The 25,241-nt window shown below is 33.8% G+C and overlaps 2 protein-coding genes across 4 annotated transcripts; both read right to left on the minus strand.

Annotated features, from left to right (window-relative positions):
* Positions 1–733: 733 nt before the first annotated feature.
* On the minus strand, positions 734–19,404 carry LOC125845418 (dihydrolipoyllysine-residue acetyltransferase component 1 of pyruvate dehydrogenase complex, mitochondrial). 3 transcript variants are annotated; one of them, XM_049524920.1, is made up of 24 exons: positions 19,192–19,404; positions 17,461–17,511; positions 15,967–16,024; positions 15,858–15,891; positions 13,513–13,562; positions 13,368–13,412; positions 13,151–13,224; positions 12,837–12,906; positions 9,632–9,823; positions 9,488–9,532; positions 9,303–9,376; positions 8,794–8,863; positions 8,425–8,571; positions 8,170–8,328; positions 5,012–5,072; positions 4,857–4,901; positions 4,689–4,772; positions 2,393–2,469; positions 2,259–2,321; positions 1,902–1,972; positions 1,758–1,818; positions 1,435–1,495; positions 1,209–1,289; positions 734–1,099 (listed from the first exon to the last, which is right to left on the minus strand). In XM_049524920.1, the coding sequence occupies exons 1-24, from the start codon at positions 19,305–19,307 to the stop codon at positions 1,041–1,043; spliced, it is 1,848 nt and encodes a 615-aa protein (XP_049380877.1). In that variant the 5' UTR covers positions 19,308–19,404; the 3' UTR covers positions 734–1,040. The 3 variants fall into 3 exon arrangements, with proteins under 3 accessions (XP_049380877.1, XP_049380876.1, XP_049380875.1); XM_049524919.1 differs by having other exon boundaries at positions 8,170–8,571; positions 15,967–16,015; XM_049524918.1 differs by having other exon boundaries at positions 8,170–8,571.
* Positions 19,405–20,879: 1,475 nt separating this feature from the next.
* LOC125845416 (bark storage protein A-like) lies at positions 20,880–24,388 on the minus strand. The gene is made up of 6 exons (XM_049524917.1): positions 23,969–24,388; positions 23,790–23,857; positions 23,254–23,409; positions 22,414–22,620; positions 21,511–21,690; positions 20,880–21,203 (listed from the first exon to the last, which is right to left on the minus strand). Exons 1-6 carry the CDS (start codon positions 24,210–24,212, stop codon positions 21,027–21,029), a joined length of 1,032 nt encoding a protein of 343 aa, XP_049380874.1. The 5' UTR covers positions 24,213–24,388; the 3' UTR covers positions 20,880–21,026.
* Between the last annotated feature and the right edge of the window lie 853 nt (positions 24,389–25,241).

The raw sequence follows: 25,241 nt of genomic DNA on the forward strand, positions 1-25,241 counted from the left end.
TTTCCAAATATTTTTGGCGAATATTATTTGGGTAAAAATTTGGATGAAATTTCACCATGTGTTTGGCCATAATATTTGGGAAAAATATTTCACCTTTTTAAGAAATATGATTTAGACCTATAAGTTTTAAAAACTATCAAAACTAACCATATGTGTGTATTACATAGCACGTGACTTTGTTACCCTATGCCGATTGTTCATCGTTTTCATCAATAACCATATCATCGCTTTCATGTTCACTAAACATTTCATCACTACTTTCATGTTCATGTAAAGAATTATGTAAAACAACGCAAATAACTACTATAGAGGGTGTTCTTGTAAAAAATAAAAGTTTGGTGTATAATTTAAATTATTAAAAGTACCCAAATAATGAGATTTGATCCAAATACTAGTTTTTTCTAGTATTTGGGAATTTGGGTTGTTTACCAAATAATGACAAATTATATGGACAAACACTATTTGCCAAATTTCCCCCCAAATTTTACTTTGGAAATTCTATGGCCAAACGGCTTAGTGTTGAGAGGATTCTTCTAAATATAATCAACCGCAAGGGGTAACACATTACCACAATAACAACTATTTATATCCTTCTCATCATTGAGTTTTATATTTATCAGTTAATATCTATTGAGCAATAATTTTCTTTTGGTGATTAACAAAAGAAATTTGGTTTAGCAGTTGCATGCAGTTACATGGTCTGTAAAAGTAAAGGAAAAACATTATATGAGCAAAGAGAGGAAAAAATCAGCTCTTTATTTGGTAAAGAATATTGAGGCACCCCTATTGTACAACTTTACAGGGAGAACAGATGGACTATGATGTGTCATAAACTTAGCATCTCAGAAAATTTGGTAGTATCACTGGGATTGGAACTAGTCCAATTTTATGGACCTCAATCATTTTTATCCTCAAGAACAAAAATGACACCATTAATACAAGCTTGAGATCTGAAAGAGGCAAACTATTATCAGAAAAGAACTATGCCGCCTGCACAGGTTGTCCTGTAGGATATTTTGTTCCCAGACAGTTCATCTGTATTACAGTAGAAGCTTCTTGATGTCACTGAAGTTAGATGACAATGCTGAAACGAACGCACCTGCAAGATTGATTGAAGAAGTGTAAACATGTGAACTAGTAGCATAAAAGACAATCTCTACTTCTGTGTAAACTATACTAGTTTTAAAAGATCAGAAGTCTGAACTTACCTCCAACCTTCCCATCAAAGACACGATGATCAGCTGATAATGTCAAACTCATTTTGTTAACTACAGCTGGTTTCTCAATTCCTGAAAAGAAGGAAGCAAAATTCAACTAGTTAAAGCAACTACTATACATCTCGATCCTAAACTAGTCGGTGTGGTGTTGGCAATATTTCAACAAATTGAATAAGCAAAAAAATTATGCAAGGAGAAATTTCAGTCAGAACTATACCATCAGCATCAACCACCGGTTCGACAACTTGATTGCCCCTACCAACAGCAATTATACCAGCCTGAGGAAAGAGATTACAATGTTATGGATTTCAAGCTAGAGATTTATGAGCAGTGACAGGAATGACCTGTTCTGGAGACCTATTAGGTTATATAACTCACCGGTGACAGTTCAGTTATAAAATTTAATGCATCAACTGTAAAAGTTAAATAGTTAAGGAGAGGCTGACATAAACCGCTAATCTATTCAATCAAAGGGGAGGAATAGCAGATATCTTTCATGCAGGGGTGCTACCGGATGAGAGGGAAGAAAAGTATAATGACCTGAGGGGGGTTGATAATTGCACAAAACCGATCCACTGGAAACATGCCCAAGTTTGAAATGCTGCATAAAGAACACAGAAGATATAATTCCTGTCCAACAGAGCTGCTCTTTACAATGCCTAGAATCTAAAGTCGATTATTCACCTGAAAGTGCCTCCTTGGAATTCATTAGGTTTAAGCTTTCCAGCTCGTGCCTTTCCAGCAAGCTCCTTGATCTTTCATGCACAAGTAGATGATAATGAAAAGGTAAGAAACCACAATAAGCAGGGATATTAGACTCCTAAATAAGGACAGGTAATATGCAGTTTATACGTATTGCAGAAAATATTTCTTGTGCTAGCTTCTATGAACAAAATTGCAGTTCCCTTCAAAGCATCAAAATCCTATTGTTTATACATTAAACAGAATTTCAATATCCCCACTTAAAGGAAAATAGTGTGTCTAGCCTTTATCGTCCGAGATATTGAAAAAATAAACAGTTCAACCTATATCCCTTTTTACCTCTGCAGATATTGAGGATATGGATTTTTGATCAGCATTCCTGATAATTGGGGTCATCAAGCCCTGAAACTCAAGAAAATGGAATGAGAACAAGATTTGTACAAGATCCAACAAAACAGTAGTATGCCGCATACCTTTTCAGTGGCAACCGCAACAGATATATCGACAGAATCACAAAGCACCACCTCACCTTTTCCATCATCCCAGTAAGCTGTAATGGATTTAAAGAGAGTAGCTTTTCAGTGAACTAACATTTCACGGGAGAAAGCGTCTTTCATTAAGCTAGTCATCCGGAAGTAAACTAAAAGTCTACGTGGTGAAAGTCAATGAAGAATAAGCATAGATCAGGAATGAATTGATCTTAGTTACCGGAAAACCATATTTGAAGGATATAGCCATCAATTAAATACAATGAACTCTCCAGCCTTTTCAGCTATTCTTGCTTGTGGGGGTGGGTTATTACTTATAAGGGTATTGTGAAAAGAGAAGTGCTACAGGTTTCCGAAGAACAGTTCAGCAAAAATTACATACTCGCAATTGCTGGTCTAGATTGTATCATGATGTACAGGAAACAAATGAGGAAAAAGGTCACCTTACAATTTTACAGTATCCTAGACAAACACCAACAAATCAACGTTGCTATCAATAGTTACTATGAATGCCGGGAGAAGAACCAAAACTAGAATAGGTTTCATGGAAATAGTGGTCTCCATTAAAAGTTTGTTTGAATGAAGAGTTAGACTGCAAACAAAATCAACTCTTTCCACAATAAGTTGCAATATATACAGAAGCGAAGAGGATATAGAATTCTTTGGCCAGTTTGACTAAAAGTTTGTGATTCCACGACATAAAGGTCAATGGATAGATTTTTTTTGAGTTATGGGAAAAAGAGAAAGAAGAAGTGTACACATATAGAAGCTATTAATCTGTAAATGCATTTTTTTAAAAAAAAAATTACTGGAGAACAACTGTAGTACGTAACCAGACAAGTCTTCTATTCCGTCCAGAAAGAGGTTTTGCAAAATGAGACGAGAGTTTCTCCTCTACAAAATGAGTATTTTTTCCGTGAAGAAAAGTTAGACAGTGAAGACTTAAGAGGCTTCACTCCAGACCAACAGAGATGGTACATGATTAGGATGAAGCCTAATGGGATTAAGTGTCTCACTGAGTGCTTCTTAGTAAAAGAGATTGAGGAGACCCACTAGACCTCTGGAAATAAGAGAGCTAACATGCTTCATTTATATAAATGGAAATACACAACTTTATAGCCTCATTTGTCAAATTAAATGTTCAATTCTGAACTTACAAATAAGAAAAAAATTGATACACCATGAGCATTTGAGACACAACAACAACATACACAGTGTAACTCTACAAAATGTGGTCTGGGGAGGGTAAAGTATACGCAACCGTACCCCTACCTTAGTAGAGAAGTTGTTTTCGGTAGACCCTCGGCTCAATAAAAAAACAACAGATAGTAATGGAAGTAAAAGAATCAATACATAGTGACAAAAACAACAGATAGTAACAGAACAGTTCCACAACAAAATAATACGACAGTTGAAGAACAAAAACTACACAAGTAATCTACGACTACTAGTATGGACGAACAATGCCTACTAACCTTCTATCCTAATACATGTCCTCCACAACCTCCTATCTACGGTCATGTCCTCGGTAAGCTGAAGCTACAATTTCCTGTCTGATCACCTCTCCCCAATACTTTTTTGGTCTACCTCTCCCTCTCCTCGTACCCACTACATCCAACCTCTCACACCTACACCTCCTCACTGGGACATTTGCACATCTCCTCTTCACATGCCCAAACCATCTTAGTCTCCCTTCTGTCATTTTGTCCACCACGGAGCTCACTACCACCTTGTCTCGGATACCCTCATTCCTAATTGTATCGCCCTTAGTATGCCCAAACCATGAGCATTTAAGGGAAACGGGAAAAATGACAAGTCAATTACCATCGATGCGACATTATTATGTTCACGACAATATCAATTCTTAATATTTACCTAAAACAGAACACAACAAATATACATTTGTAAAGGATTATATGATATCTTTTTATTATTTTTTTGACAAAGAAGGATTATATGATATCTAAGTGCATGTTACAACAAACACCATTCACATTAACTGGAAAAGCTATCTTTTGTCCCTCCTACATCTCCTTTCAGAGATCATATGATCTTTTCCTGACGTAAGAACTAAATGAAACTGACTGGGAAGTATCAAAATTGAGAAAAAAGATTATGGTCATTCCTCTAACAAAGCTAGAAAGCCTGCTTCCACATACTAAACAAATTCACAATTAGGCTTCATAGCTAACTATGCTTCGCTTCATCCTACATTTTAGTTGTTAATGTGAAATAAGTTAAGGAACTTCAATTAGCAATGAAAATACTAATAAAATCTCACCATTTGCTTCTGGTACATTTCTTAATGTTGCTGCAACCACTTTGATTACAATGTCATTCACAGAGACTTTAACATCATACTTTTCTGCACAGAATAAAGATGTGTCAGATCATTATGAAGGAATATCAGCACAAGCAACAATACAAATTAAACATCTTAATTCTATACCTTTAAGCTCCTTTCTGAAGGAGAGAAGGGAGTCCAATATAACATCTGTTAGGAGTAGATTGCTTAGATTCCAATAACTTAATTTGAAAAAGTTCCACATATTAGATATTAGGAATTACTACTCATAGCACTAAGAACTTGAGAATTGACAGAACCTGCGGACAAGTACAAGTGAGGAGTAGATTGCTTAGATTCCAATAACCTTGCTGCTATCACCTGCAAAATATAAGGATTGAGAGACACAGCAAATCAAGTATGAGATGTCATCAGTGCAAGTCTCCTATATGCATAAAAAACACAGGAAATGGGAGTGAAGAATACATTGATAGCACCTAAACTTAGTGAAAAATAAGAACAATGTAGAGCATAAGCCAAGTCGAAAGTGGATCACATAATAAGCAAAAACCACGATGAATACACTGCAAAAGAAGCACTATACCAGAAAAGAGGAAAACAAAAAAGACAAGCTAATACCCTACCTGGAGTCCTTATTTGAGCAGCTGATATCCTACTTGGGGTCCTTATTCGAACAGCTGATTTATTAGCATATTTTTAATTTTAGGCAATTTTTAAAGGTGAAAATAATTATTCATATTTCAACTTCTCCTTGGGTGATTTACGAACTGAACCTTCTAAGTTGAAATTTCACAGATCAACTTGTTAGTCTTTGTTCAATGCTCATTCAAGAAAGGAAAACTCACTAGGTCTAGAAATGCAAAGAATGATTTTTAAGAGCACCGAAATTTTAACTTGGTTACTACTGCCACCTTAATAATTTTAGGCCGCCACAAAGTTTTTAAAAGGAAGGTGTAACACATGTTTATTTGGTAAACAAAACACAATTTCTTTATCGAAACAAAATAAAAGTTTCCCCAGAAAAAGTACAAAACCAACCTCACTTCCATATTAACAGACAAACTTACAAGTATTATCAGTTAAGACTCTCAAATTCCTTTAATAAGTTATCTTTCTCTTTAAATTTACACCTTTCATCTACAGTTGTCTGTCCAAAATTTATTTTTGAAGTGTAAAATATTGTTTACTTTTTTTTCTTTCTAAACCTATAGACTTGTTATTAAGTCTAAAGCATGATATTTAGGAATTGTTACCATATTTCAACTAAGATAGATAGAACAAGTACTGTGAAGGTCTGGTTGTCAATTTTGCAACGTAAATAGTTGCAAATAAATTTTCTGTTTACTAAATCATCCAATCCAAAATTCCAAAGTCAATTGTTTTTAACGAGGTGATTACTAACCTTAAAAGAGTAGTTCATACAGGGGGTGGTATTTTTTTTAATAAAATGAACTGTTCTGGTAATCAACTAGTCTTTATTAGAAGGTTGATCGAAGACCTCTTAATGAAGAGTAAGAATTGCGCAAGAAAAAAGAAAAAAAGAAGAAAGGAAATAGAAAGAATCAAAAGTATTACTCCCTCCATCCCATTTTATGTGACACCCTTTCCTTTTAAGTTCGTCCCTAACACTCTGTTTGGATCATTGCTACTCATTGTATTGTATTGTATCGTTACTATACCTACAATGTTTGTTTTGATTGTTACTTAAAATATATTGTATTGTATTGTTAAATTTCGTTGTTACGTAACAATGAAAACCCCTATTTTATGAAACAACCTATTTGGTGTGTTCCCACTGTTACTTAATTTCTTTTTTCAATTATATCTTTACATAATATTTCAAAATACTATTTTACCCTTTACCTTATATTATTTAATTCTAGTCAAACCTCCTACCCTAGAATAATTAAGGATATTTTAGTAAATTTATAAATTACAATACAGTACGATACAATCAAACCAAACAATTAAAATGTTATTAAACAACAACAAACAATACAGTTTAGACAAACATCGTATCTACCATATAGTAGAGTACAATACAATACAATACAATACATTATTAAACAATGGGTAACAATGATCCAAACAGAGTGTAAGAGAATGTCACCTTACTGTANTTAATTTCTTTTTTCAATTATATCTTTACATAATATTTCAAAATACTATTTTACCTTTTACCTTATATTATTTAATTCTAGTCAAACCTCCTACCCTAGAATAATTAGGGATATTTTAGTAAATTTATAAATTACAATATAGTACGATACAATCAAACCAAACAATTAAAATGTTATTAAACAACAACAAACAATACAGTTTAGCCAAACATTGTATCTACCATATAGTAGAGTACAATACAATACAATACATTATTAAATAATGGGTAACAATGGATATGATCCAAACAGAGTGTCAGAGAATGTCACCTTACTATAATTAGAAACAATTTAACTTAAAAATTTCCCTTTTACCCTTAATGAAATGATTTACAATCACACAAATATCTAAGGATTGTTTTAGACCACAAGTTTCAAAAGTCTTCCTTTTTTTCTTAAACACCATGCCAAGTCAAACGGTGCCACATAAAATGGGACGGAGGGAGTAGAATCTTAAAATTCAATGCTTTATTATTGCTTTGCAAAACAGCAGTCAGGAATTCACAAGATCCCATTTAACACAATTTTCTGGCATGTTTTTCCAACAACTTCTCTGGTGACTTCATTTTTCCTTATTTTCAGAATAAAACAAAAAACTCAAGTTGGTTTTCCCAGCTAAGTTGGTTGTGTTAGTGCATTATGTTAGAGTTAGAATGTTGGAACTGTTAAGTTTTGTTAGATACATTTTTTGGATGAAGTGAAACTTCCATTGCTAGCATCAAGAAGATGCAAAAAAGATCAAACAATGATATTGCAATTGAGCTCTCAAAAAAAGTAGGAAATTCCTTAAACAGGGGTGGCTATTCTAAAACCAGGGAAATAATATAAACTGCAACAAGTTATCAAGGGTATCTATAGGGGTTACATTGAACCAACTAAGTAAATACGAAAGGCATCTAGCCTAGATATTGTCTTCAATTGAGCAAATATAATGTGTATGGTGGAGAAGATTAGAATGGCCCCCTATGAAGGATGACACACCCTCAAATACAATGTGTATAGTGTTTGATTCTATAAGTAGGTTTGCCTTGTATTAATCAAATTATTCATAAACCCCTTTTCTTCTGTTATGTTCTCACCCGCATTTAAAAATTTAAGAGACTCGTATTACATATATAAATGAAATTGATCCTTATATCTAAGAAATAAGATCTTCCTTCATTATTTTTTTTTCAATGTGTTAGCAAATATGATAGTATATAACATAAAATACCTAAAAGACACAATTTAAGCTCTATCATTTAACAAGTACAATAAGGTAAAAGGATTAAATAACTGCTAATGGCAGTTCATAGTACCTTGCGAATTTGACTATTGGGTAAATCTTCATAAGCATCATTTTGCTGTCCATCAGATTTTAACCCAAGTGACTTTGTTAAAGTAGCTTGTTGGTTGACCTGAGGAGGAGATGGAGTTGCCTTCCCAACTGATGAATTGTTGCTTGATCCCTTTCCAGACTTCAATGCAGCAAGAACATCTCCCTTTAACAGGGTACCACGAGGACCAGATGCTGGAATTGATGATGCATCTAAACCATGTTCCGTAATTAACACCTTAGCAGCTGGACTGATTCTATTGAAACCTGTTGTCTGAGTTCTAACTTTAGCTGTGACATCATGATGGACCGGCTTTTCTTCCTTAACTACATTGTTGCCACTGATCGATGTCCTCACAGCTTCAATATCATTCTCATCCTCAACCTTGAAAAAAGAAGTATTAATTCCACAAAATGCTAAGGGTTATAATCCATAGCAGAGTAACTATACCAGATCAAATATTTTTTTTTTAAAAAAAAAAAGAACTAAGACAAGTCCCTACCCTAAATCTGAATATACTGATTTGCATCTTCATATGGTTAAGACAACAGAAAGTTCTAAACTTCTCTCAGAAGGTGAAAAAAGAGAGGAGCATTAGCAACTTACTGTGATTGCAATAGGCTGCCCAACAGCCACATCTTTTGAACCTTCAGGTGCCAGTATTTTGGCCAAGAATCTGCAAATCACACCAGATAAAAATATTTTTTTGTGGCCAAAGAAAACGAACACATGAAATTGTAAAACCAACACTGAATCAGAGGGAAAGAGTTTCATAATCTACAAGAGCAAACAGGATACACATGGAATGGTATGTCTTCTACTTCAAAGACTCAGAGACATGATAAAACCATAATGAAAACAGCCTCACATACTCCCAGAAATAAACAGCAGCAGATGTAACTAAGAAGGCCTCCGCCATTATATAAAGTCAATATGAAGAGGCTAGGAAGGATGCTTCCTTCAATATTTGAGGCTGCTTTTCTATTATTCTAGAAAGTCCTAAGAAATTACCTCATAGAAGGTGCAGTAAAAAAAAGTAATAGATATATATCTCTAACAGTATCTTATTTTCTTGCAATTAAACATCTTATTTAAAATGTGATGGGAAAGTTTACCCTTCTTCAAGACTTTCATGCTCAAGAGTTGCTTTGTCAGTTTCTATCTCACAGAGAACATCACCAACCTCTATCTGTGTCAAAAGAAAAATAAGATAACAGTTAGACATGCTATTTTAGTCATCACTGCCCAGTGTCTGGGGTATTTGTGAAAATTCACAAGTCTCTTATAATGCAACACCAACCTTGTCACCTTCCTTTTTCCTCCATTTAAAAATGTTACCTTGGTTCTATAGGTAAGAATTCAAACAAAGATATCATCAGCATTGACAGATAAAGGAAACAAGTATAGCATGGAAATTAAAGAGTCCATTATTAACTTTCCATACCATTGTTGGGGACAAAGCTGGCATATCAAGGATCATATGAGGAGGAAGTTCAGATGAGCTGATATTCGCAGGACTCCCTTCTGGAGCCCCGTCTCCCCTTGCTGCATCTGTCTGAGAAGATGCTTGATTTTTAACCTCTGATGCACCACCAACGGTAGCAGGGACTTTTTGTATGTCATCTGCTTCTTCCACCTACTCAATTAGAGAAAAATATTTACAATAATAGATGCCCATGGCAGTCTACACAACCCGCTTAAGCTAAGCATGTAGGAAATGAGAAAGCTCTGAGACATCCAATATAGTGAAGCAGAAAAACATTGCAAGAATTTAATCTAAAGGTGACTCTGACAGGGAACATAGTTTAGTTCATACTAAGGTAGAGAAATCAGTTCATAATAGTGAAATAAGCTGCTGATTGAGGAACCAAAAGACAAGAACTTGCTAGTAGATTTAAAGCATTCAATACTACATACTCATGTCTAATTAGCCATGAGATAGTAATAGCCTTTATGGCTATATTTAAGTAAAAAGGAAAACAAAACTGGGATTAGGCAGTCTATAAAGATCCTTCAGAACCAGGATCCATTTCTATTAGAAGGCAGTCTTGTTTCCACTTGAGTTTACCACCTAAAGTATTCAGTGAGCACTCTTATTAACTTCGGTTTGAGCTTAGAATACTTTCCTCCCGTTTATCATTGCTACTTTCATTCGATCTCAACCATGTCAGGAAATTCTTTTCAGATCTTCTACAGTAAGATTCACTTGACAAAAAAAGCTCCTAGTTGGTAAACTCTTTCAGGACATAGAAACATTGTAACAAAGAATACCAATTTGCTCCTGGATAGCATTGGTCTGCTAATAAAAAAATGGAGTTAAAGATGTTATACATTTGCCTTCCTCCATTTCCTTTTTTTTTTTTTTTAACCTTTTTCTTCCTCTTGTTCTTCGTAGCTAGTGCATCTTTTTGGGACTTCTGGGTCATGCCACTCACAATAATTAAAAAAAAGCATATGAAACTTGGTACTTAAGGAGAGTTGGCAAAGCCACCAAGAAGATCTATTGATAATCCCTCCAAGTATCTTTTAGTGTTTTTTGGACAGAAAGGAACTGAAATGTTTTGATGGAATTTCAACGCCAAAACACTCCCTAAAAGCTAGATGTTTGCTTAATTTGTTTTGCTGGAGCAATTGAACCCCTGTAAACAGCTCTGGCCAATTTTTGGTCTTTGTTAGCTCCCTAATCATATCATAGTCTCTTCTCATGTATTGGAGCTAAGACAACTTCTTTTGCATCTTCTAGATTTTTTTACTGAAACCTTTCCTTCATAAAAAATGGAGTTAAACTCAGTCGAGAATACCAACGAAAAAAGTTCAGCTCTTGAAGGAAAGAAAGAAAGAAAGAAGACCACGAAAGAAATTTAGCAGTTGTCTCTCTAGGTAGGACACTATCAATTTATTGCATAATGCATACTTTACTTTCTCCTCCAAGTTCAGTACTTGAAGAGGAGAACCTTGATACCAGTCGTTTTCTAGTACAAAGGACGGAGTATCCTAATCCATCAAAATTCCCCAGCACTTACCTTTCTCATAATTATCTTTTGGAATACAAAGACTCTTTTAGATAAATCAAGAACTTTTAATTAAATTTCTAACCAAGATGGCTTCAAAGTGACAGAGTATATAACATTAGGCTATCACAAAAAACTATCCAACTATCGGCACAATAAGAAAAACATTATTTAATTCAAAATACAAGTGAAGCAAAAGGATTTCATTTAGTTTCCATGCTGGTCTTTTGAATCCTTATAAGATTCATTCACTTCTTTCCAACCAAATCATCAAGAACGCACAAAGAAATTGTCTTCCATATCTTCTTTTTCTCGCTTCCATCCTCTTTTTAGTTAAAAAAAATACTTCTTACAGCATTTGCCACTATCTAGTAAACCCCAAGATAGTTTAACAAGGAGAATATTAATGCCCATATATCTGATGCAAACTACAATGTACTATGAGGTGGTTCCTGTCCAGCATATATTCGTTCTCTTCCTCAGATTGTTTGCTGACAGCATCCTACATAATACACCATCTCAGACACACCATCTTCTCTGGTGCTTTAGTCTTCCAAACTGATTTCCAATCAGGTCTTAAATCCCCTCCATTGAGTAGACCTCTATACTATCTCTTCACAGAGAATCATTGACTGCCTGCCTCTTGCCATTTCATTTCTATCATCTCTGCAATTTGTATGTGGCAGTCAATCTTTCGTAACAAACTCTCGACTTCCGTTCCATTTGCCAGACACTATTGGAATTCAATGAAAGGATGATGCTTTCTGATTGGAGAGGAGACATACAAGGTTGCTCGACTTTGAACAGTTCAATGCAAACCCATTTCGTGGTTTAGGGCTTAAAGAGCGATGTTGTATAAATAAACATTGGTAGTATGGCTTTCCTTTCGAAGACACAACACAAAGGACTGATACTTAGAGAACGTTGGCTGATACTTATAGCATGGTGGCTATGGTAAACTTCTGAAGGAAGAGAACAGTGTGTAGTCTTATTAGCAGGAAAAGCTTAGAATGTAAAAAACCTTTGATTTTATCAGATAATAGCTACAATACTTCATTTTAATTCTCAAAAATAAAAAAAAATACTTGCAGAAAACCAGATACTACAATTTCCAGGAGTGAATGTATTTAGTCTTCAATCTTTCATATTTACACCAATTTCAACCTGCTTTGATCTATGGTTATGGGTTTGTTGTTTTGGTGGGTGTCAGTCTTACAACTGTCAGGTCTCTGATAGGCAAATCAATATTATTTTGGGACCCACAAAAGAATTTGTTTACCAAAGAAGCCTGTACCTTTTTTGTTAGCTAAGACTAGTTTAAAAGGGGGGAGGAGTTGACAACTTTTCAGAGAGAACACCCACTTCCCAAAATGAGAATTTTTTAGTTACCTACTGTTTATGCGAACAAAAAGAACAATAGAAACTTTAAAAAAAACGATTGGAAATTCTTGTGACATAACACAGACTTCTTTTTCGATTTTGCAGCAAAGAACTCCAGAGAAGAAGCGAAAGAAAAAGAGAAAAGTGCAGCATTATCACTTCAATTATATTTTGTGGTGCTTAACTGAAAGGAGAGAATCACAAAATAGAAAATAAAGAGGAAAAGTGGCAGGAGAAATATCTAAGAACTCTGATTACCGTAATTGCTATAGTCTGTCCCACCGGTACATCTTTTGTTCCTTCAGGGACCAATATCTTTGCAAGGAAACTGCAAATGATATCCCCAAACAACAAAACCAATTACGTTAAAGAAGTGCATCCGTTAACAGGATGATTAGAGTGAGTACTTCAGGCATTTATGAACAGCAAGAGCATCAGGAAGAAAACTAATCACATAGAAAATATCTAAAGTAAAGTAATAACATCAGAAAAGAACATTACATACCTTGTCAAAAGAAAATCCTCACTTGTAAGTTTTAAACAAATACAACACAATTGGAATATAGGCTTACCCTTCTTCAAGAGTTTCAAACTCAAGTGTTGCTTTATCAGTCTCTATCAAACATAGTACGTCCCCTGCTTGTATCTGTTAGGAAATCCGAATTTAACAGAGTGTAATAAAATAGAAATGTCAGTTATTGAGCCTTAATACTTTAGCAGGCATTATCTTTGTCTAAAAGAGAAGATATTGTACTACTTTAACTTTCGGTAGCCATGAAAGCAACTGACCTTGTCCCCCTCTTTCTTTATCCATTTTGCTATATTACCATGAGTCTGCAGTGAGATGAACATGTAAGTTAAGAATTTCCACAATAATAAGGAAATGATAAGCAGAAAACTTCATCATTCATAGAAATAATGCCGCTAAGATTACCATTGTAGGGGACAAAGCTGGCATTCCCACCTCTGCATATAAAGGAGCCTCTGCAATAGTAGGAAATAAGTACTATAACACTTAACAAAGAAAAACCTCATTTCTGCCACATAAAATTTCATATTATCAGTAGATTCTCACACAGTTCAAGATAAAAGTTGTATAATGTGTCTGAAGGTCACCAAATATCTTTCCACTGTCTTTCTAAAATAGAAAATAAACTAACCAAAGGGGAAAGAAATATACAGCTTAATGGAACAAGACATTCTCTCCAAGAGATGTACATCTTGGAGAGCATGACATGCCTAACACCTTAGAAGCTAAAAGGACTATCCCATCGCATATATACGTCAGAGATTTAACTGCTTTTCAATGTTCCTGCATTATGTTACAACCAAATGCACCATTAGCCAGATTTTCTATCTTAAGGCTAAACATTCTTACACTTTCCAGGGCCGCTGAACTAGATGAAGAGGAATTGAGTTAATATCATGTGATCTAACGTCCAACATAGCATATACTAAACTGATAAGCGGAGGACGAAATCATATATTTGGAGAACACAAAATACACATATAGTAATCTAACATTTGCTGAATAGGGAACACCTCAGATTTAGCATGCATCAGCGAGGACCAAAATTACCTTGTCAGGCTTCTTTACAATTATATGTAGCAGGTGAGGTGATCAAAAGTGTTGAACCACATAACACATACATGTATAAATTTGAAGAGACTTATGTCTTCCCAAATGAATCAGAGTAATGGAACAGCCACTGGAATATTTGAAGTACAAGATAACACTTAGAAGTAAATACAGTCTAAACCAGAAGTCTCCAAAACATCAGATTTAAGCATCAGGTCAGAGGATGTGAACTAGCATTCCATCTCTTTATCATTCAAACAACAACTATTTCTCAGTCCCAAGCAAGTCGGGGTTTGCTATATAAATCCTCACCTCTCCATTTAAGCTCAACTCAAATCATCATCATACCAAATAAAATGAAAGTGAAAAATAAATAAAATATATACAACTAATACTCCCTCTGTTTCAGTTTAACTATCTTAGTTTGACTAGGCACGAAGTTTAAGAAATAAGAGACTTTTGAATTTTGTGGTCTTAAACTAAAGATGTGTGTAATGTTCAAAAATGCCCTTTGAAATTTTTTTTTTTTTGAGTAAAGGCAACTTTGTATTCGCAAAAGAAGTCATCAACAAAAAATGATAAGGAACATTTTACAATCCACACATGGTATGTGCACTTTGCTCAGTGAGGACTACTCAACAAAAACTTTACAAGTTACCTATGAAGTCAACAATGTCTACTTTATCCCCTACAATATCTTGTTTACACCAAAAATAAAGTTAGCTAAGGCATTGGATTCTAATCTTCGGACTGTTAGTCCATTTGCCCTCTAATCTTCTAGTAATAAACATGCCACGTAAAATATCGGGTTTAAGGAGTTACCGAATATAGAAAGATGCATTCTTTTTGTACAAACTAAAAAAGGAAGTGCACTTATTTTGATACGGAGATAGTAATTATAATACTCCCTTGTCCCATTTTATATGGCCCCCTTTCATTTTTAATCCGTCCCAAAAAGAATGTCTACTTACTATAATTAGAAACAATTTAATTTTAAAATTTCCCTTTTACCCTTAATGAAATGAATCTCAACCACACAAATATCCAAGAATTCTTTTAGACCATAAGTTTCAAAAATCTTCCTTTTTTTCTTAAACACTATGCCAAGTCAAAGGGTACCACATAAATGGGACGGAGGGAGTAAGAGTTTTAGAAGTTCTCTAACAAGCTAAAACCTATGTCCAACTAGTAGATATCACCTATATGAATCATTTTTCCCATTGTGCGCTATCTTTAGCTTAGTTTGCACCGACTCCATCTTTTTATATTTCAATTTATTTTTTAAAAAAAAAACTGGGAGCTCCAAGAAACACATCCCTATAATTTAATGAAATGATAACATGTGAAGGGGCTATTTGGTATAGAAAAACAGTACAAATGAGGAGTTCAAGTTAAGATATAAGCACATGATCAAAGCAATGGTCTCCTACAAACAATGTTACTAACATGACCAACAGGAAAGGACTTATCACGTGTTTCGTGCAATTTCTATTAGATGTTAGAAGTTGAAAGAATTTCTCAAGTTGTATTCCACTTTTCTTTTTATATGCTCTTTTCAGATGGACCCCTTACTAATTTTTCATTCCGTGTTGCACTTGAAAGTCAAGATATGATGGTGGAAGTTACTGAAAGCAATCTATAAATATCTGGAAAGATAATAGCATTGGGTGGGAGCAACATCATTTGTATAATGTGCTTACCAGCTGACGAGAAGTGCCGAACACCACTTTGTAGCTGCAACATTTCCACCATTGAATCAGGGAACATAAAGTAATGAAATTTATTGGAAAGACATGTGTTGCAACTAACCTTAGATGGTATGACATGTACTCCACTAAGCAGGCGGAAATTTAAAGGCCTGACCAAACTTCATAGTCAGTGAACAGCATACATTTCGAGAAAAAACAATTATGGAGCAGATTAAACTACCTTCAGCAGATTAATAATTAATAATTGCATTTAGTTCAATGTAAATACGACACTGATGCAACTTAATCTCTAAAGAAGCCATATCATCTCCCATGCAAAGATTCTAGCCTATCCTTGTTTGTCATTAACTCTATTTTCTGCTAAACCAGAATGATAATCAGTAAGATTTAATATGCAAGACGAAAGACTAACTAAGCAACTATGCTACTATTAGTATTGGCACCCCAAACTAAAAACTACAGCTAAAACTCAAAATTTAGATGGTTATTAGATCAAAATATCAATCTCTCAAGAATTTTATTCACTGAGCATATGACATGAGAAATCCAGTTAGTGGCCATAATAAAATAGAAGAATTTATTGAGGAGTCTCTAAAATTTTATCATATCCATTTCAGCCATAAATTTATGAAGATACGCATCATCTTATTCATAGAAAATATCCCAGTCAGATAGCAATAGGTTGGTGGAGAGAGAGAGAAATGCTGAAGACTTATGGCCATGAGCCATCATTTGGAAGAAGGATCTTTCTGGACATAATTGACAACAGAGTGATAGACAGGTTTACTAGATAAATCAGTTTCTTCATCACACATCTAAAAGAAGTTAATGTAGTCAGATCTTAGGACTCTTCAGATGAAGCTTTTGTTATTGCTCATTCCTTTTTCCATCTCCTGGTAACTTTGCATCATCTCAACGTCCTTCCATTTGAACTTTAAGGAATATACGTCCCTAAATAACCTTCCTTTTCTCAAAAAGATCTTAAACCATATTAAGGAGTGTATAGATAAAGTTTCTCTTTGAGATCGAGGGAGTATCATCTCATTTGACCTTAATCTGTAAAAGAGTTGGATTCATCTCCAGCATCTATAATTTATGCAAAACAAAAACATCAATGTGGGACTCATGCCACCACAGACATGATAGGGAGGAAAAAACATTAATCATTATGCTAGGCCCTTCTAAGGAAATGTATCCATCATTGCACAAAAGCCCTACTAGACCACATGAAATCTGGAAAACCGTTGAGTTAGGTTGGAGTTTCTATAGGACAAGAAAAAGCTTAACTAGCTTAATGCTTTATTACTGGTTTTGACATGGCATTAGATCCAAGAAACCCACTTAAACCATGCTACATTTAAAATGAAAAATTAGTTACTAGCTAATATAGTTCTACCTATACATTCATCTTAATACTAAACGAAAGTCCTCTGGGGAAAGGAAAAATATGTTAGTGAACTTTTCTTTGAGAAGAAATTATGTCAGTTACACCTTATCAAAAAAAAAAAAAAATATATATATATATCAGTTACACCTTTTAAGTTGAGATGGCACAATTCAGTAAATAAACCACTAGAATGGACCAACATCAGACCTTAATGAAGAAGCATCCACATCAGGAACTTGATTCAGCACCCCAGGAACACTACACCCAATAAATGATTAATGAAAATTTGCAAATCTAATAAATGTATTTCATAAATATTAACAAGGGAACAATGAGAATCATTTTTATAATGGTGGTGTTCGGGCAAGGTTACTCGTATTTTGACTATTCCACTAGGTACCTGCTACCTCCCACTTGAATAGTACCGACTATCGGGTAACTTTGCCCACCAAGGCTTAGGCAGATGGGAAGAAATCACCTACATACTTTTTTTCCTTGATCTCCACTATTTACCTCATTTTATTGACCACCAGTCCACAGTCTTAGGTGCATGGAAATAATAAACATCAAAATACACATTCTATTCTGCCAAAGTGATTAAGAAAGAATGCATCTTCTTAATAAGTTTGAACACACACTACAATCATTGGAACTTGAGGAATTAAGTGAAAGTAGAGGTCTCTTGTGCAAATTTCTTATGCAAAATGACTGATAATAAGACAGCAACGATAGAGTAACTACTCCAGTATTTTGCTGGCATACATCAATAAAAGTACTTGACTAAAAACGTTGGTGCATCACCCCACTTTTTCTTTATTTAATAATGAAATTATTTAAACTACATTGAAGGGGTGCAATCTCAATGCTGCCTTATATAACCCAACAAAAAGAAAACCTAATTTCCCATTTGTTTACTCACTGAACAAATATGGACTAAAAAAGTACTTGGTATACATGCACCAAAAGGCTTATGAGGAAAGAAAACAAAGAATCAACAGGAAGATCTTTCCTTTTTTGTCACTAAATATAGTTGTCTTGTCCACCAAATTTATTCTCAAGTTCAAAGTTTAGAGCACTCTGAAGCCTTCCATTCTTGCTTTTTTTTAAGCTTGCTTTTCTTGTTACTCCTTTTATTACTTCATCTTTGATATCTTTTTTCTATAAAAAGTGCAAGCCTTCAATTACTAGCAATACTGCAACCAACGAGGCACCCAGTTCCATTTCATTTCTCACGAGATATAGCCAGTCTTGCAATCTGCCTTTCCATCTATGCCTAATTATATTCATAATTAGACATATTAGCATGCCTTTTGAAATGCTCTGTATACCCTTAATTTGAATGAATATTACCGAAAATACTTTACGAACTCCCCTGAAAACATCACAATCCTCTTCTTTCACGACTGAAATTTTCCACCATAATGAACCCCCAATCCACATCCTAAACATGAAAATAGGAACCTTCGGAACATTACTGGATGAAGAAAAATCAGTTTTTCCCTCAAACTGCTAGATGTGATCTTAAAAAATTAGTCCTCTAACTAGAAGAAAATCTTCAAATTACTCAACAGCAAACCAAGTAACTTATACCATAAATCAAATTAATATTTGAGGTTCCAAAGTCCAAACAGTTCAGAAAGTTCGCAAAATTGAATAATGCATTACACCACACACTTATTTGCTTCTTCTAGCCTAAATGACCAAATATTATTCAATCTCAAAAACTTATAGCTACAAAATCCAAACGCGCAGCGAGCAGACATATATATTATCATTTCTATTCTCTCCTTGTTTTTGAGCTAATATCTACAATCAACGCGAACATTAAGCAATTTATAATTCTTATTACAACCAGTAGAATCGATTACAGGCTTTTGAGCTAACGAATTGCGGCGATTCAGAAAATGACAAAAGAAAAATGTAAAGAGGAAAGCGTACTGATGGAGCGATCGGAGTGTGGAGGAGTTAGAAGGACCGGCGGCGAGAAGACGGCGAGCTCGTAGAAGAGAAGGTGCTCGGAAAATCAACGGATGACGAAGTCGGGAGAGCGCCATCGATCATTCACAGATCCACCACGCTTTGCTTGCTTCAACTTCTATATGCTTATTATTTCTGTTCCGCTATGAACTTTCTTCCTCCTTTTTTTCGCTGTAAATAACATACAAAGTATAAAATATATGTCAACCCAATAACTTGAGTAAATGGCAAAAATGATCCCTTATGTTCGAGTATAGGTTCAAAATAGTTCCTAGTAAGTGTAGTTATCGAAATTTTATGCGACTTTATAAGATGTGTTCAATTTTACTAATAATCACATTATTACTTTAGTTTATAATTAAATTATTGTAAAGTAATAATAATATGTTGAATTATTATTTTTTTGGTTGATGCGTAATAGTTTGCAAAATCATATACAAGAGGAAAATCATAGCAAATCTTGTGCAATGAGCTCAATCAAAATAGTATCTGGGGGATCTCTACTTGCTCAATCAATTGGATTATTCTTATAAATAATTTCTTCTTCTTTTTTAAGTTTTAGAAATGAAAATAATGATATTGTGATAATAGTGGCGGGCTAGGAAAAAAGTAGGGGTTTGGTGGGCAATGATTCTTTTGGTCTAATTTTGATGCCTTTGGGGAATTCATAATTTGGTCCACTTTTTTATTCCAGTTTGACATATATAAATAAACAAAATGTGAGAGAAGTGACTAAAAGTATTTAATTGAATGTCTCTATGGCCCTTTCCTATCATGAATGGTGGTTTTGTCTTCATGTTTGCAGATTATGTACAAATTTCATGAATTTAATAATTTATTGGGCACCAACTCCTATATTGTGGCCTTTATAAAGGTTCAAAATTTTGGGTTACGTTACTCACGCACTTTAATAAATTCAATATTAAAATTAAAAATGTAAAAATGTTCAAAAGAATGTAAAATAACATAGGTAAAATAATATTTTGGCCAAAAAAAAATTTCCATAATTAATTTCTTATTTAACTTATCTTCGAATGGTTCGCATTAGGTAAAATGTAGGGTTTGCATTAGTTATAGAAAAATCTTTTGCAAAATAATATAGGTAAAATGTAGGGTTTTCATTAGTTACGCCTCAAAAGCTTGATCAATTTACGAAGGAATTGTTTGGTTCAACTCGAATCGAACCAAACAACCCCTTTGTAAATTGATCAAGCTTTTGAGGTGTAACTAATGCAAACCCTACATTTCCAAATTAATGTACTAATTTCTTTTTCTCCCATTTTTAAGTAATTAAATTACGTTTTTTTCTTCAACTATTGCATATTTTATTTTACTTTGTTATAATTAGACCACATGTGTATAATACTTTTATAACCCTCAATTCTTTTAAATATCATAATCCTACATAAACAATGATGAATGGAAAAAATATGGAAAACTATAAATATATAAATAAATAAGAAAAAAAAAGATGTCTACATAAAATTTATATTTGTTATTCTTATTTATCTTTTTTGAGTTTGCAAAAATTTATTTGAGGAATTTGAATGAACAATAGTAGGTGTTTGGGTTCATGATCAGTATACATATGATCCAACAAATCACAAATTCTAACAAAAAAAAATTGAACATTAGGCTCAAAAGAAAGATGATTCATAATAAGCGTGTGTGATCTTATTATACGTATACATTTAAATATTTTTAGGCATACACATACATAATTGGAGCAATATTAATAAGTTCAATCGAACTTATACATAGAACCTGCTCTAAATCCATCTCCGATAATATTCTAGCTAGAATCGAGAAACATGACTTATCGGTAGTGACTTAACAAAACCAATTACAACTTTTGCTGTATTTAGAGCAGCTAAAGATCCAAAAAATCTTATTGTGTTATCCCCTTTTTGTGTTCCTGCTAAATCTGATAGTCCACGAATTGCAATAACTGGATATCCATTTGACAAACATGTCTGCACAAAAAAAAAGGGAAAAACAATGAAATTTTAACCCAAAAAAGAATTTAACTTATATACACGAATACTGCAAAAAAAATAATAATTAAAATTTAGACTTATTATATGTTTTAACATGTTATAATACGTAACTTGTCTTATTTCCAGTGTTACTTATCTACTTTTTATGGACGGTTGCATGTAGTCGGAGATAGATGGAGCTGGTATGTTATGAGTTCAACTAAATTCGATATTTTTTATCAACCATCTCATCACATCTTAAACTGACGATGTATATAACTTAACGGAAGGAAAAGCAAGTTACCATTACTACAGCTGAGCTTTCCATGTCAAGTGATGTGACACCAAAAGTTTTGAAAAGGAATTGTGTGTAAGCTGCATTGTCAATGAAAAAGTTTGAAGTAGCTCCCTTCAGTCCAACAACTAGTTTTGGCTTTTCTGGTAGACACAATGTTGAATTTGCACATTGATCCAGTTTTATCCCCTGTTAATTTCATCCAAACACATCACAACTACAACAAAATAACCATAAAGAAGTAGTATAAAATGTCCTACAAGTGAGATTTAGGGAGGGTGGGTGCACGGAGACCTTACCCCTATCTCCGTGAGGTAGAGAGGTTGTTCCTGATAGACCTTCGGTTCAAGAAAATTGTTTTTCACAACAATGTAAAAACCTAAAATTTGAAGCCGTCAAATTTAAATCCTAGATCCACCTCCACTTGATGGATATAGTTATCTGGTATTTGTACTTAGTGACGAAGACATAATTTTTAGCAGAATACATAAACATGACCCTTAACTTGACTTCAGCTGTAACTATGACCTTTAACTTTGGTGTGCACAAATAAGCATTTAAACTTGTATAAAATTGAACAAATAGACACATTTGTCCTACATGACAATTTTGCATCCTACGTGGCGTCCTACGTGTATTATGTCATGTAGGACACATGTGTCTACTTGTCAATTTTATACAAGTTTAAGTGTCTACTTGTGCATACTCAAAGTTGGAGGGCATAGTTATCTCATGTTTATGCTTTATGCTTAACTTTTACCAAGAGATTCAACATCTACGGTATACATAAAATGTGGTAACTGACGAAGGGGGTTCGAGTCCCACCTATACTAGGGGAGATGATAGATATACTCGAAAGTATAATTGAAGTGTGTGCAAGCTGATATGATTCTATGTACTAATATTACTTACTTGCAAATGAGAGGCTACATGAAGCCAATTGTTGGTTATGTTAAACCAAACTGGTCTTTGAGGCACATTGACCTCCCCTGCAGCTGAGTAAAACTGTTCAGTGCTATATCCAACTTTTCCCAACTGATTTTCCCCTCCTTTTGGATCATTATAGCTCTTGAAATCAAATTGAGCAAAATCATTTGGCTCCATAGTTGCATTTGGTTTCTGTACAAAACAAACAAATTTATGTGAGTCAACTATTTGAATACATGGAAATCTATTTGCTCGGATTCTTCAAAAATATTGTAGAATGTGTGTAAGATTCTTTAAAATTCATGTATTGGAGAATTTGACGCGAGTATAATAATATTTTTGGAGGGTCCAAACAACACAAATAGAAATACCAAAAAATTTTGTTTCCTTTGTTGCTCAACGGGTGTTTGTTGGATCCTTTAAAAGTTGTGCATTTTTGAAAGATCCTTCAAAACTTCTGCATTTTTTAAGGATCTGACAGTATTTTTGGAGGGTCCAAGCAATATACAACAACAACAACATACCCAATGAAATCTTCAAACTCTTCAAAAATGTTGACGGATATGTGTTGGATTCTCCAAAAATAATGCATATCCGACACTGATGTGACAGTACTATTGGAGAGTCCAAACAACATAGATAATCAAAGTACAAAATAGGTTTGCTTACTAAGTTGCTCGAGCTCTTCAAAAAATGTTGACAGATATGTGCTCTCCTCCAAAAGTTGTACATTTTTAGAGAATTCGACATGGATACGGTAGCATTTTTAGAAAGTCCGAGCAATATAATTTGTTTAAAGGGTTAAAACTCAGAAGCATCATTTACCAGCCAATCCCAAAGCCCTGTTTGTGCAAGTTGCCCTGGGATTGTGACATCTCCAATTTGCATAGAACTGTTAGCATTGCCAGAGATACCAAAATGGATTATCCCTTTTATGTCAAACAGATCCAACATCTGTTGTGTTGCTGCTGCTGCATTCACCTAAGGAAACCAATCAACTATTTCATCAATTTTTTTTAAAACAACAGTCACAAAATCGAACTCTTACCAACAAACTGAAAATTTAGACAGTCAACCAACTGAATAATAACTACAATCACTCTACTCTTACTTCCTATTTCGGCCCGACTATTTAAGATTCCAACCGGATCAAACACTCTCTATCAAAAAAAATTCGTTTTCAAAAAGTTGGATCCCGAACAGAATGAAAAAATCTCAACCATCTCATTACGTCCATTAATTGGCCTTTCTTTCTTGTCTCTTATCATCAACAAGAGGACAAGAATAAAAGCACTTTTTAAAACACAAAAAAAGACAATATCCATTAACTTTTTGAGAGAAAGATTTCAGAAAAACCTCACCAATCCAACTCCACATTTTACATAAATGACTTTTTTGCCCTCAACTTTCCCAATCCGAAATCGTCTACCTGCAACAAATTCAAAATCTAGAGTCAGTAAATTGAGAAATAGTCTTATTTCATTACACAAGTATAGTCGAGTTGAAAGTAATGAATTCAGTTAAACCAACAAAACCCGACCTGATAAGTCAACAAAGGGGTGTCTAGGATCAGGCCTAAAAACACCAGTTTTAAAGAAAGCTTCTTCTTCTGGTGCATACACTGTGATAAGTCCAAGAAAAGGACCATTTTTGTTAATTTTTTTGACAACTCTTAAAGATTCAAATCTTTCAAATGGAATAGCTTGTGCAGAAAATACAAGTAAAGGGATAAATCCCAAAGCCAATATCAGAGTAAATAGAAGGACAGCTTGTTTTGCACCCATTTTTAATTGAACTGCAACAAGTTTTGTCCATGATTCCAGGTTAACAATGTTGAATTATATATACCACAATAATTCACACATTTATCAATTTTATAATGGAAGTAGGGTCGGAGCTACGATTTTCTTACTGATGCTTACATTAGGTAGATTGTCTACATCACACTTCGTGAGTGCGAGTCCTTTGTCCCTACAAACACGATACGCTTTGTGCATCAGTCATCATAATGCCCTTTTTTAAAACTTATTGAATTTTGAATATATTATTTATATATAATAAGTGACTTTTTTAAACACAGATATATAATTTAGATTAAAGTTATTAAGTTTTGCTTTGTAGTTCTCCTCCGATGTATCAGGACGTTGAGTGATATATCTAAAATCAAAACGTGATGTATCAGAACGTTGAGATATGTATCTGAAATTGAGACTCGATTAATCGGGAGATTGAGTGATATATCCAAATTCTTAAATTTTAAAGAATTTTTATAATTTGAAAAATAGTAAAGATAAGTATAATTAACTCTTGATACTCTAAATTTGTGTAAAATTACCTTTTTTTTATTCCATAAAAATAGGAGCGAAGCTACAACTTTGCTTACCTATTCAACAAAGTGTAGCAGGTATTTTTGAATTTCATATTGGTATTAGAAAATTCATTATATAATTGAGACATATCAACGTGAAATATATGTATATGGAGGATAATAAATACTTATATAAAACAGGATCTTGTCTCGATATTTGCTATGAATTATTGTGAATATTTTGGGTGTGTTTGGTATGAAGGAAAATGTTTTCCATGGAAAATGTTTTCCTAGAAAATGTTTTCTTGGAAAACAAGTTGGATTTTGACTTATTTTTCCATGTTTGGTTGGTGAGTAGAAAATATTTTTCAAAAAAGATTTTTTGTGTTTGATTTATGAATGAAAAATGTTTTTGAAAAATTTCTTTTATTTTTACTAGAGTAGAAAATAATTTTTGAAATTGAAAATATTTTTTAAAAATAAACTTAATTTTTTTTGGGGTGGG

Source organism: Solanum stenotomum, chromosome 11 (genome assembly GCF_019186545.1).
Source record: "Solanum stenotomum isolate F172 chromosome 11, ASM1918654v1, whole genome shotgun sequence".
Classification (NCBI taxonomy): domain Eukaryota; kingdom Viridiplantae; phylum Streptophyta; class Magnoliopsida; order Solanales; family Solanaceae; genus Solanum; species Solanum stenotomum.